Source organism: Ciconia boyciana, chromosome 8, assembly GCF_034638445.1.
Source record: "Ciconia boyciana chromosome 8, ASM3463844v1, whole genome shotgun sequence".
In the NCBI taxonomy this organism is placed as follows: Eukaryota; Metazoa; Chordata; class Aves; order Ciconiiformes; family Ciconiidae; genus Ciconia; species Ciconia boyciana.
The window spans coordinates 53,413,263-53,425,749 of record NC_132941.1 but is presented as its reverse complement, the minus strand read 5'-3'; the positions used below and the strand labels follow the sequence as shown (position 1 = coordinate 53,425,749).

The 12,487-nt window shown below is 45.7% G+C and overlaps 1 protein-coding gene across 1 annotated transcript; it reads right to left on the bottom strand.

The window, feature by feature from the left end:
* Positions 1-808: 808 nt before the first annotated feature.
* LOC140656046 (glutathione S-transferase omega-1-like) lies at positions 809-9,817 on the bottom strand. The gene is made up of 6 exons (XM_072871249.1): positions 9,659-9,817; positions 9,410-9,518; positions 7,423-7,645; positions 5,306-5,407; positions 3,046-3,152; positions 809-1,355 (listed from the first exon to the last, which is right to left on the bottom strand). The coding sequence occupies exons 1-6, from the start codon at positions 9,690-9,692 to the stop codon at positions 1,202-1,204; spliced, it is 729 nt and encodes a 242-aa protein (XP_072727350.1). The 5' UTR covers positions 9,693-9,817; the 3' UTR covers positions 809-1,201.
* Positions 9,818-12,487: the final 2,670 nt, after the last annotated feature.

The window sequence follows — 12,487 nt, the reverse complement described above, 5'->3', positions numbered from 1 at the left end:
CTGGAACTATGGCCAGCTTGGGTTGTTAGTGGTCTATCAGAGAAAGACATACACAGCTCAGCAACATCAGAATGGGTCATAGTTCTTTTAGTTCCCTACGTGGAGATAAAAAAGGGAAAGGAAAAAAAAAAAGAGAGGAAGAAGTTTTTCCTGTGACTACTTTTGATTCACATAATCTTGTCCCCACTCTGCTATATTAGCATATAGGATAGCTTCAAAAGATGTCCAACTGCAAAGCTCTGTTCCAGCAAGCAAATGGCAGAAACAACATACTCATTCCTTCACCAGCAGCAAGATACCACCAGTACATAATGCTCTGACTGAACTCCTTCTACTTCACTTCTCTGATTTCACCTACATCTTTACATGTATAGCAACACTTGAGTTCTGGAGCAGAACAGAAAATAAATGTCCTTCTGCTCAGGATATGGTTTCTGTTAGCTTTACTCCCTACTCCAGCCTTTAGGATAATTGAGGTTAGGACCTAGACTAAACACAACCCTACTTCAGAAGGATAGAGAAGGCTTACAACCACACACTCCTCTAGCAAATCTAGCCTGAATTGGAAGCCATTACTAGATGGTCCCTGCAAATGTGACTTCAACAGGGATATGTGGGTAGGGTTGCAAGTTCAGTGGTTTGGCAGTAGTGGTGTCTGAAGAGGAGGACAGTTTGTACTAGATAACTGCATCTTAACTTCAGAGACCACACTAGCTGTTCTGGCCTTTACAGTGCCTCGCTCCTCTCTGCATAACCAGTCCAGTGACTAATAGCTGCCTGGAAAGAGGAAGAAAAAAATGCATTTAAAGACAACTTTGTTTGCTTTTTATTTATTTTCAAGACACAAGTATTACAATTTTTAAACCACGTAACAGCATCAGTTCAGGGACTTCCCACCAGCAATGTCTGCAAAGAGGCCAGAGATAACAGAACATCACCTCTGAGTAAAAGCCAACATTTTCCCTCAAGCAATATACGTGGCCAGCAACGATTTTCCATCTCCTGCCTGAAGCCAGCACAATCCTCCTCCTGACAGGAAGGAGTGGAGTTCAAAAGAAGGTTTCTCAGCCTTTTCAGCACAGATTTATTCCCTATTATGAAATGCAACCACAGAAGAGTCCACACCAAATTACACTAGATCCCCACAGCTCACACTGAAAAGAAGCACTGACACTTCAGCAAGCACGTGCCTACTGGCACCTCAGAGCCCATAATCACATGCCTCAGGGCTGTTCTTCAGATAGAGCTGGAGGTAATCTTTGAATGTCTGTGGGTCAGTCATTGTAGCCTTGACAGCAGGGTCCTCCTTCATGGCCTCCATCCAGCGTTGGAGCTTTGGGGAGTGACTCAAAGAGCTATGGAAAAAGGAAAGAGACTGAGTAACACAAATGGGAAACTGGGAGGGCATCAAGGAAGCAAAACAGCTTGAGAGGTTCTATTTTATTGCTTGTTTTGCTTTCTCTCTCCCAGTATAATGTTCAACTCAAACCAGGTGACGGAAATACCTATCAGATCATAGAAAACAGACTAGCATTTGGAAAGTGAAAGAGTTCTTACAGAGCTTGTGCACTCTGCAAAGCTGAGCAAAACCACAAATGAGCACTTACTGTGCAAGATATCAGCATGTTTTTGCCTACATTATCCCTGCTGCAAAAGACACGGCTCTTATTTATCATCTAATCTGAGCTGAGGGCAGAGGCTTGTGCACCACTGCCTCCCTCTGGAATGCTTTGTTAATAGTGATTCTTGAAGCAAATGCTGCGTGCAGTGGACTGCTGCGCGCAGTCCTCCGCGTGCAGTGGACTGCTGCGCGCAGTGGACTGCTGCGCGCAGTCCTCCACAACTCACAACCACTTCTCTCCTCTCTTTTGCATACCAAGACAAGCTGTGCAGTTTGTACTGCCCTGCAACCCAGCAGCTCAAAACACAGACACAGTCTATTGAGGAAACTGAGGATTCAACAGACTAAATCCATAAACCCACTCAGATATTTGAAAAAAAAACAACTGTGTGGCAAATTGAAAGCTTAACAGTGTAAATTGTTATTTTCGGTCTCTTCTGGCAGATTGATCCAAGTACTTTGCATTACAGTTTCCAACTCCCAAGTTTAGTTAATGCATAAACTCTCCAGGTAGCATCTTTTCTTAACATACAATGGCTCAGATCCTCAATCATTCAAATACCTTAATGACTCTAGACCTACGCTCCTATATTGCTTGTAATATTTCCCCTTCCAATCAAGGACCACAAAGGAGACAAAGTAGGCCAGCAATCAGTCAGTAAAGCCCTCATTTTACTGTGCCAGAAGTTTTAATGCTAAGGATCCCCAAATTTCTTGTTCTTCAAGAATGCTTCGGGCACCAGGGTGAGACAAACTGTTCTATACTCATCTTCCGCTTTTATCACCCATTTCTTCATATAAGTTGACTCTTTAGTTCTGTTTTAAGCCAGCTACAAAACAGTTTTCCTTTGATACCATTTCCCTATCTATTAATGCTATAGCATAGTAACTCGAGCTGTTTAAGGATGTAACAGACCAAGACATTTATTTACATATTAAAAAATGCTATTACAACAGGGACAGATCTATTAGGTACAGCAAGGTAGGATACAGTTTACCCATCTCAAAACAAAATCACCCTCCTTTGTCAACCTAGGATTTCCAAAGAGGAGCAGAAGACTGCATTTCAAGTCTGAGGTTTTGGACCAAGAAATTTGAACCTAGGCCTCCATACCTTCACCCGCCTCAAATAAAGCCTTTTAATCTATGATGTTAGGAATGAACAGGAAGTCCTATATTTTGACCACTTCTTCCAAATCTGTCAAAATTATTTGGTAGGAAAACAGCCTGATAAAAGAAAGGCTGTTTACAGAAGATCCCTGAACAACTCATCTCTTTTTTGAGAAGATGCTTCCCCCAAACTGTAACACAATACAAACTTTCTTCAGCAGCCCCCAAGAGTGGCCCATTGCTGCAGAGTGTATGCAAAGAATATTTATGCTGAGGCACTTCAGTACACACTAGAAGCTAGTCCAGGTACTCACTCCTTCAGCTGGAAGGGTTCCAGACGTTCAAACCACGGCCAGATCATGTAGTCAAGCATGGAGATTGAGTCCCCACCATAAAACACAGTGTTGCGTTTGGACAGAATCTGTGAGAGGCAAAAGATTACAATTGCCCTCAGAAGGAAAATCACCACAGCAGGACGCTACAGTAACAAAACATTCCCACCTTGTAGTGGAATGTAGGCATACTGAAGGGATCAGACAGCAAATAATGCAGATACAACACGTTTCTCCTGTGCACACAATATCTGGGGAGTCAGAGCTAGTCAGTAAAGCAGTTGTAGTATCAAGCTTAACTATTTCATACACTGCCAGTCCAGCTCTTCTCCAGTGGTTCAAAAACTGTCACAAAATATTAATCACTAGCGAGCTGCAGCTTGTACACAAACAAAAAGGAATTTAGCTCTTGGAATCTGTCATGATTTCTTATTTGTCAAAAACCATTAAGGGCACTGACTAATCAAACGTAACAATGCACATGCATTTCTCGCACAATAAATCCAGTTAAATTTAACATCCAGGTAAACTGGAACACCATTTTAGCAGGGACTCTTCTCCCATGGCACTTGAGGCCAAGTAGTGTCAGGAAAGCACTTCCAACATTACATCTAGAACTGGATTTGATTCCAGGTGCAAAGGGAACAGGAAGCAAGTATAACATCCACATACACCAGAAAGAGATCCCCGCAGCCCAGCACAGAAAGCAGGTCCACAAAGAATGCAGCAAGTTCTCCTGTTACATTTATGTTTCTGATACGTTCAAGTGCCACTGTCATCCAAGTTTAATATGCTTTAAGGAACCTCCAGACCTTGGCTTCTTCTTTCATAAGACTGCTTTCAGGCACTTTGGCATTTTAAACATGGAACTCGAGACACCTTACAAATCTTTGTCTTCAAATTTGGACAACGCTCCTATGGCATTTACTCCCTGTCCCCTAACCCCCATGATCTAGTAGAAATTTTAAAGCAGTCCTTCAGGAAGCATCAAGCCATTTGAATTACCAGAATTACTGGCAGAATATAACCCAGCAGCTGCACAGTCCCAGAGATGGGAACACAGCTCCCTCTGTCGGGTAGCAGCAAACTAAATACAGAAGTGTTTCAAAACACTTCCCTTCTTGAATATCTCTTGCGATAGGCTGAGTGAGGTTTGCATGGCTCTGTTCCTTCCTCCCATCCTCAGCTGACCTTCAGCTGCTGCTGCAAAATCCTTCAGGGTATAGTAAAATAGATACACTGAAGGAGCAGCAAGTATTTCACAGCATTAATAAAGCAGGAGGAAGATTAATTCTTCCTTAATGTTTAATAGATTTGTATTTCAGGGAAGTGAAACACACATGGCTTCCCCCAAGAAGTGATTTGTCATCTGCACTACTCCAGCATCAGCCTGATCAGACAGACAAGACTACTCTGAAAACAATTTCACTTTGGCAAGTCAAGGGGGTGGGGAAGCAGAATGCACAGGACTGTTAGGAGAATTAGGAAGGTACTAGAAAGCTATTGGTAGCTTTGCACCAGCAGAGAAACACTATGGAGGAATGCTTCTTGATTGAGCCAGACAAGCATTAACCATGGCTGCTAAAACACAGAAGGAATGGGTTCATGACAAAGGCAAGTCTGACAGCTGTTCAGACTAGCCGAGAACCACTACTGACACTAAATCAGGATTGTGAAGTTGCTAACACAGCATCAAAGCCACCTGACACTTCCTGGAGCTCTGCTGAAGTTACATTACACCACTGTAGCAGAACACAGCCCAGGGCTGGATTTCTGCAAGGGACAGATTACGTTCTGCTTCCCCCCACAAAGATAAGCTCTTGAACAAAAAAGATTTTATATCAGCACCAGTGTATCTGCACTGATTTCAGCAGAGCTACAGCACAGATGCTTTTCAGCAGCTCAAACTCCTCAGCCCTTGCTCTTAGAATATGCTGCAAGGTCTCCTTACATTTAAAGCACAACAAAGATACCTAAGACAACAGCAGTCAGCTAGAATTCAAAAAACTCCATAAGTCCACACAGCCTTCATCATACAGATAAAGTTTAGCTTAGCTACTTGGAATTTACTCCAACGGTGCTGTTGTGCATCCTAGGCTGGGGGGAGTAAATTGAAAGATTGTTCATTGTTATAACTACCAACTGAAGGAGAAGAGACCTAGCTCCAAAGGCCAAAGCATGAAAGAAAAAAAGGGATAATACAACAACTAGCAACCTGCTCATTATCATGAAATACTCTTACCTCTTCAAGTTTGCCAAACTTCTCAGCAATCTCTGCTTTCAGCGCCGTGGCGTCCTGTCCATCTTTGACTGCCACAAAATACTTGAAAACTATGGGTGTTATCTATACAAAGGAAAGGATAAAGTTTTTAATTTTCCTATTACAATATTACAAGTCACTCAGAGCTTAAGATGTTAAGATACTAGATGCAAGTTAAATCTTAAAGATTTAACTTTAAAGAGTTAAATAAAGTCCATTAATAAAAATCTTTCCTACTTCAGAAAAGGTAAGCAAAGGCTTAAAGAAAGAATGAATACAAATACTAATGAATTTTAGCCTTGTAATAAGAGGAGAACAATGAAAAGAAGGGCATGTTTCCCATTTGCACACACTACCAAAGAAGTAGCAAGGTGCAGAGTGGTACTCTTTGCCCAGTCACACATTTCTGAAATCCAAATGCACTTTAATTATCAACATTTAAGGTACTTTAAGAAAGAGATATACAGCCCAGGATATGCAAGCTTCTACAAACCTGTGCATTTTCTAATTTGGTAACTGACACAGAAATCAGCATACAGTACCAGGAAGTTGTCCAGTGGCCAAGCTTAACTCAATTATATTCTTAAAAGCTCACAGACAAACATTTTTCTAAGATCTTGTCATTCATACAACCAACATTCAGTGCACATTTCTTTTCTCGTAACATGCTTCCCCATAACCCTCCTCCCATCGTGCCTATTCAGAAAGGCTTGTTATAAATTGAGAGCAGCCATGCAGAGAAGGACTTGGGGGTAACTGGTTGATGAAAAACCGGACATGAGCCGACAATGTGCACTCGCAGCCCAGAAAGCCAACTGTATCTTAGGCTGCATCAAAAGAAGCATGGCCAGCAGGTCAAGGGAGGTGATTCTGCTCCTCTACTCTGCTCTGGTGAGATCCCCCCTGGAGTACTGTATCCAGCTCTGGAGCCCTCAGCACAGGAAAGACATGCACCTGTTGGAGCAGGTCCAGAGGAGGGCCACAAAAATGATCAGAGCAATGGAACACCTCTCCTATGAGGAAAGGCTGAGAGAGTTGGGGTTGTTCAGCCTGGAGAAGAGAAGGCTCCAGGGAGACTTTACTGCAGCCTTTCAGTACTTAAAGGGGGCTTATAAGAAAGATGGGGGCAAACTTTCTAGCAGGGCCTGTTGCAACAGGACAAGGGGTAATGGTTTTAAACTAAAAGAGGGTAGATTCATACTAGATGTAAGGAAGACATTTTTTACAATGAGGGTGGTGAAACACTGGAACAGGTTGCCCAGAGAGGTGGTAGATGCCCCATCCATGGCAACATTCAAGGTCAGGTTGGACAGGGCTCTGAGCAACCTGACCTAGTTGAAGATGTCCCTGCTCATTGCAGGGGGGTTGGACTAGATGACCTTTAAAGGTCCCTTCCAACCCAAACTATTCTATGATTCTATAAATAATCATCCCTTCTATCCCACATCTTTGTCCACATCTCTCTGCATCTTCCATTGCTTCCTCTCTTCTGCTGCCTCATATCCAAGCTGACTTCTTTCACTTCCTAGACCCTTCAAAGCATGTGCTTGTATTATCTATGTTTAGGCTACAGAGAAGTTACTTCCAGTCAGCCACGGTGCCCACCTCCAACCCCTACTGAGGTCTCCTTATACATGTCCTGTGTCTACAGCCACCTGCCATCTCTTGTCCATGGCTGCAGGCTCTCTCAGTCAGGCACTCTTCACATTCTGCATTCATACAGTACTTTCTGCAGAAAGACTCAGATCAAAATACAGCAGTTGTCACTGCCTAGGTCTCAACCATTCAGACAGTTTGGTCTACTAACCTTTCCTCTATTGTAGGATGCTCAAAATCCTGCCTCAGTCATATAGGCTGTCACTAGCTTGGCTGTCTTCCTGCATCCATCTCCATACATAAATGCTGGGAGCAATTCAGATGCACAGTGGTTTGTACGTGCTCACCGCAAGAGACCCCAAATAACGCCTTTGGTTATTTAAATGCTTCTCTCAGGCATGAGACCTCTCTCTTAAAGGACGAAAGCAGCATTGGCAACAGAGCTGCAGTTTTTGGCACTGTAGTAAAGTAAGAAACCCAATCCCACCCTGATGATGCAGTACCTTTGAGAAGTGTTCCAAGAGCATCTTCTGAAAGGCTCGCTCATATGGGTCCGAAGGCATCAGCTTCTTCCCTGGAAATGCTTCATCCAAATATTCACAAGTGATTGGGGACTCATAGATCAGCTGGCCCTTGCTGGTCTCCAGAACAGGAACCAGCCCAAAGGGGTTCTTCTCAAAGAACCAGTCAGGTTTGTTCTTCAGATTGATGTTGATTACTTCATGGCTAAAAGAGCGAAAGAAACAAGACCCAAACAGGCTCAGTTCTGCTACAGCCCACTCCATACCATGGTGAAATGCAGTCATTACACCTCAACAGCTACAGTACTTGAGAGGCTGAATCCTCATTCCCCTGCTCTCCCTAGTCTTTCCTGAAGTCCTTTGCAGGACTAACCATGTGACACATAGAAATACCACCACTTCCCTTTGCTGGAGCACTTCCCTTTGCTGGAAAAAATCGCCACTGACTTACAACGAGTTGTTTCTTAAACTAACAAAAGATACATGAACAGTCTGCAAGCACACAACAGAGGCAGCCCTTATAGTCTTGCTAAAAACAAAGGTCAAGCTCAGAATGCAGCACACTTATTACATGCAGGTTCAGGGACATTCTAAGAAAGAAGCACTTGATTGCAAACAAGATACACTCCAATTAAGAAATGCAGCTGAACTTTAATATGACCTTACACCAAAGAGCAAATCAGGAGAGCATCCTACCTACTTATCTTCCCCACCTATAGCCTCACATAGAACAGGTGTTTAGGGTAAAAGCAAACAGATACTGATAAAAAAAGATACATGAGAAGTATGTCTATGTTATATTAACAAACCATAAGTTATATGCCGTGTTATATGTGTGACCCCAGAAAATTCCTAGTAAGCCCAAAGGCCTGCTAAACACAGCTGAACCTTCGAAACAACTGAAAGGTTACCAGATGACGACTACCACATTTAGGTAGCCATAAACCCCCTCCAAAATCACTGTACTAAAACAAACCTCCCAGCTCCAAAATCAGTCCAAAGACACTAAATAAAGACAGAATTAAACTGACCTAGAAGTCCTAATGCACCTACTCTTTCGAAAAAAGACCTGAGAAAAAGCAAAACAAACAAACTCAACTCTCATCTTGCTATCAGGAGAACTGAGTGGCAAGCATTTACTATGCTAACATGGACTCCCAGCCCAGTACTGGTTAACAAACGGTTGGCAGGCCTGAGACTTGGTGGGAATCAGAAAAAGGTGGAAAAACCTGTTACTTTGAAGCTGTAAACTGAGGGAAGCATTAGTCCCCATTTAAAAACACTGAAATGACATGGCTATCTTGAAAAAGAAACAAACACAAGTACTGAATTCCATTAACTTACTACAGCACAGGAATGAGAATACATTATAGGAACACAGTACATTTCTTCTTTTAAAAAGGCCACTCACTCACTATTGTGTTTTGCTAAGTAGTAATATAACAGAAACACTGAATATTCGTATCTCCCAGAATTTTCACTGCAGCTTACATCAAAACCAAACAACAACATACATTAAGGCTCTACTCACATTTACCCAAGACAAGCTCAAATGCTATTATTGCAAACATTCAGGATGACAGGTGAGGAAAAAAAAAAAACAGCTTGGGGTTTTTTCCCTACAGATTTACTTTTGGCCTTTACATAATTGATTTCATACACAGCCTACTTGTTCCCCACTTCAGCAAGACACCCTCCCCAAAAAAGTCTTAAGAAGTTCAAGCCTTATAGCAAAATCACCCACAGAAACCTCTTTTCATTCAGCTCTTTCAGAGATGTTTAAATAAGAGCCATTTAGGATGCCCAGGTAAGAAGGGAAACCTGAACCGCCCCCTGCTCCGTGCGAGCCCTGACAGACCGTCACGAGAGCGCGGCACCCGGGGAGGGGGACGACGGGCAGCGGAGCAGGGCGGCCGGCGGGGAGCCGCGCACCGCACCGCGCCAGACCGGCCCGCCGGGAAGGCCTCACCTGATGCCCTTGGCGCGGAGGACGAGGCGCGTCCTCTGGGCGAAGGGGCAGAACCGCATGCTGTAGAGCCGGATCACCCCCTCGGGCACAGGCCCCGGGGCCGCGCTGCCTGGAGAAAGAACCGTCCCGACCGTTACAGCCGTTGCTCGCCTCGTGCACAGCCCCGCGCCCCCTCCACAGGCCGCCCAGCCCCGGTCGAGGCGATACGGCAGCCTGCTCCCTTCCCTGCCCGCCGGGGCCGCCGCTTACCCTTGCCCAGGCTGCGAGAGTGATCGCCCGCCATCGCGCCGTGCTGTGCTGTGCCGCGCCGTGCTGTGCCGCGCCCCTCCGCGCCGCTGCCACCGGCCCCGCCCGCGGGGGGCGGCCGTGAGGAGGGCGGGAACCACCGCGCCTCAGCGGGCCGCGGGCCGCTGCCGGGGTGCGCGGACAGTGACCTAGGTGTCAGGCCCTGTGTGCTGGCCGGCCTCCCTCCCTGCCTCCCTCCCTCCCCCGGGGGCTGTCGGCCCCCTGCCTCAGGTGGCTGGTACCCACGGAGGGGGGAAAGCTTAGGTTTGGGTGGGAGGAGCGTCGCGCACCCCGGTGGTCCCTCCTTGAGCTGACCATCCTCCCCGCCGGGCATGCTGACCTGGTCACTGGGACCGGCACTATTAAGCTGCTCTTAATGCTCTCCTCTTTATAACAGCAGCATAACCCACCCCAGCAGGCACTCCCATTTAAATGGGAAACCTATGGCAAAATTCCACCCCATATGCCTGTTTTTTTTTTTCAAAAAAACAGATCACCAGCTGCTGGAGGCACCAGGCCTCCCTCCGCTTCCCTCACTGCCTCCTCCCTGGACAGGGCCTCCTGGGCTAGGCCTTCTCCCGCTACAGCACCACTGCATCACCTATTGCCCTTCAAGATCCAATCCAATCCCACCTTGAGGATAACAAGGAGGGTTTCTCTCTCCTGCAGCCATTCTGCTCCATGATAAAAACCCAAGAGGAGACAACAGATAACCTAACCGATAAGGGGGCACAGCAAATGTTAGATTTAATTTAATTACTACCTTGCAATCACAGAGGGATTCATGTTTGCTTATGCAAACACGACCTGTGAGAGCATGAGTATGTGCATAGAGCAAAAGAGAGAACTAAAGCATGGACTTAAGTTGTCTCCATCCCTTTTGCTCCCTCTTCAGTTGAGGTGAGGGCACCAGGGCCTTTCTTGTACCAGCTTTTCCTGGGGCATAATAGTGGAAATGGAGGAGCTTTCCTCTTACTGCGTTTTACACAGTGTCCAAGTTGATCTATGGTCCCAGAAGTAAAATGCTTCCCTTCCTGGGGCTCCACACACTTCCACCCAACCTTCAGGTCAGAGCTGTACATTATTAGGAAATGGCATGTCTGTAGGCACCAGAGGGCTGCAGCAGCCATAGCTGAAGGAAGGGACAGTCCTGGCCCTCCTGGCAATGGGCATGTATCTGTCAAACCCCCAAAGCTAATAGAGGAACCGGAGCTTCTCCAGTCTCCTCTATGGATCCACACTTGCACAGTGGGGAAGTTTTGCCTGTTAATGACTTTTGGTTTGGTTTTGTCACTGGAGTTGGGCTTCAGGCATCATGTCACAAAGACCAGTATTTTCTGTGGTGATCTCTCCTGCAGGCAAGCAGTGAGATGGCCACTAGTAAAGTGACCATGAACCTGACACCATTATCTATTTGAATAGAAGAACAATATGATTTTTTGTTAAGTCATTGCTGTTTGATTATGTAATTAATAAGCAGCTCAGCAGTGAAAGGGCGTGGTAATTCATTGCACAAGCCTGCCATGCCCTAGGCAAAGAGAAGCTGTACGTAAGGTGTCCTTTGCCAACAAAATAGCTTCTCCGAGCATTAAAAAAAACTGTGTTAGAGGACACATCTCTCATTTCCTCTGAGTGCCTGCCCTTAGGAAAGATTCAGCAGCATTTTGGGTCATGAAAAAAGAGAAAATTCATTTGAAGTTTCTTTTAGCAATTAAGAAGAACACAGGCAGTGTGCCAACTCACAGCCCGAAGACTGGCACGTAGGAACACAAAGCAGCATCACAAAATCTGCATGCTACGATAGCCCCTCAAAGGCACCATGGAAAAATAAACCCATTTCCTCATCCTATCTTGGTTTTGTGTGGCATACAGAGCACCCGTGGAGACAAGAGGTAAAGTACAGGCTTGTCCTGCTGCCTCCGGACAGGAGTGCTACTCTCCATCGTTGCTCCATGGTGCTGTGGGTGCACAGCAGTATCACAAAACTGCACGCTGCCACTGTACAGATAAGTAATAACGAACTAACACAAACAAGCGAGACACTATAAATAACATTTCTCCCTTTAGGAAAGGGGAAATGAGATGTTATTGCTAATTCTACTTTTAAAATACTTGGAGGTTCTTGCTGTGTTACCATGCTAAAGGCCATAAGTATCTATAGAGAGATCACAGTTGTACTTTCTCTTCTTTCCAGTGGCAAACTTCTCCCCAGCTTTCTTGGAAGCTTCAGGAGCACAGTCTTACACATCCTCGACAAAACCGCCCCAGGTGCAGTACTTTGAAAGGAAAAACAAGAGAAGCGACAGGAGAACAGGTACAGCTGTCTCACTAAGCAAAAGGCCAAATGCCGCTGGAACGGGAGCAGCGAGCGTGCGGCTGCAGCAAGGACCCGTGGGGCAGCGAGGGAAGGAACCCGCCGTTGCTCCCCCAAGGCTGACTCACTTCTAGGCCTGATAAAGCTACCTGCTCTCTAAACACAGGAGCAATGATCACCCAGGTTAAAGGCCACAGATATCAGTGACTCACAGGCAGAATTACCCCATCAGCCACGGATCAGTGCCAGCGTGAGAGCAGCTAGATATGCTACAGAGAGCGCGCCTCACCACTTAACTCCTGCCCAGCACAGGAGCCCCACACGCTCCATCCTCTACGGCTGCTGGCCCTTTAAACACCTACCCTTGCTCATTGGTTGGTTGGCGCACGGGCGCAGGCCAATCAGCTGTCTGTTTTAAGCCTGGCGAGAGGCGTTGTGTCGGCTAATAGCAGAGGCTGTTCTTGTTCCTAGGACACCGA

Bases quoted from the DNA above. Each gene is read 5' to 3' on its own strand.
- LOC140656046 (XM_072871249.1), bottom strand. From the start codon at position 9,692: ATGGCGGGCGATCACTCTCGCAGCCTGGGCAAGG. The intron at 7,646-9,409 runs GTGAGGCCTTCC...TCGCTCTTTTAG, and splicing joins CTCCGCGCCAAGGGCATCAG to CCATGAAGTAATCAACATCA. The intron at 1,356-3,045 runs GTGAGTACCTGG...CTTTTTCCATAG, and splicing joins GAACCCTTCCAGCTGAAGGA to CTCTTTGAGTCACTCCCCAA.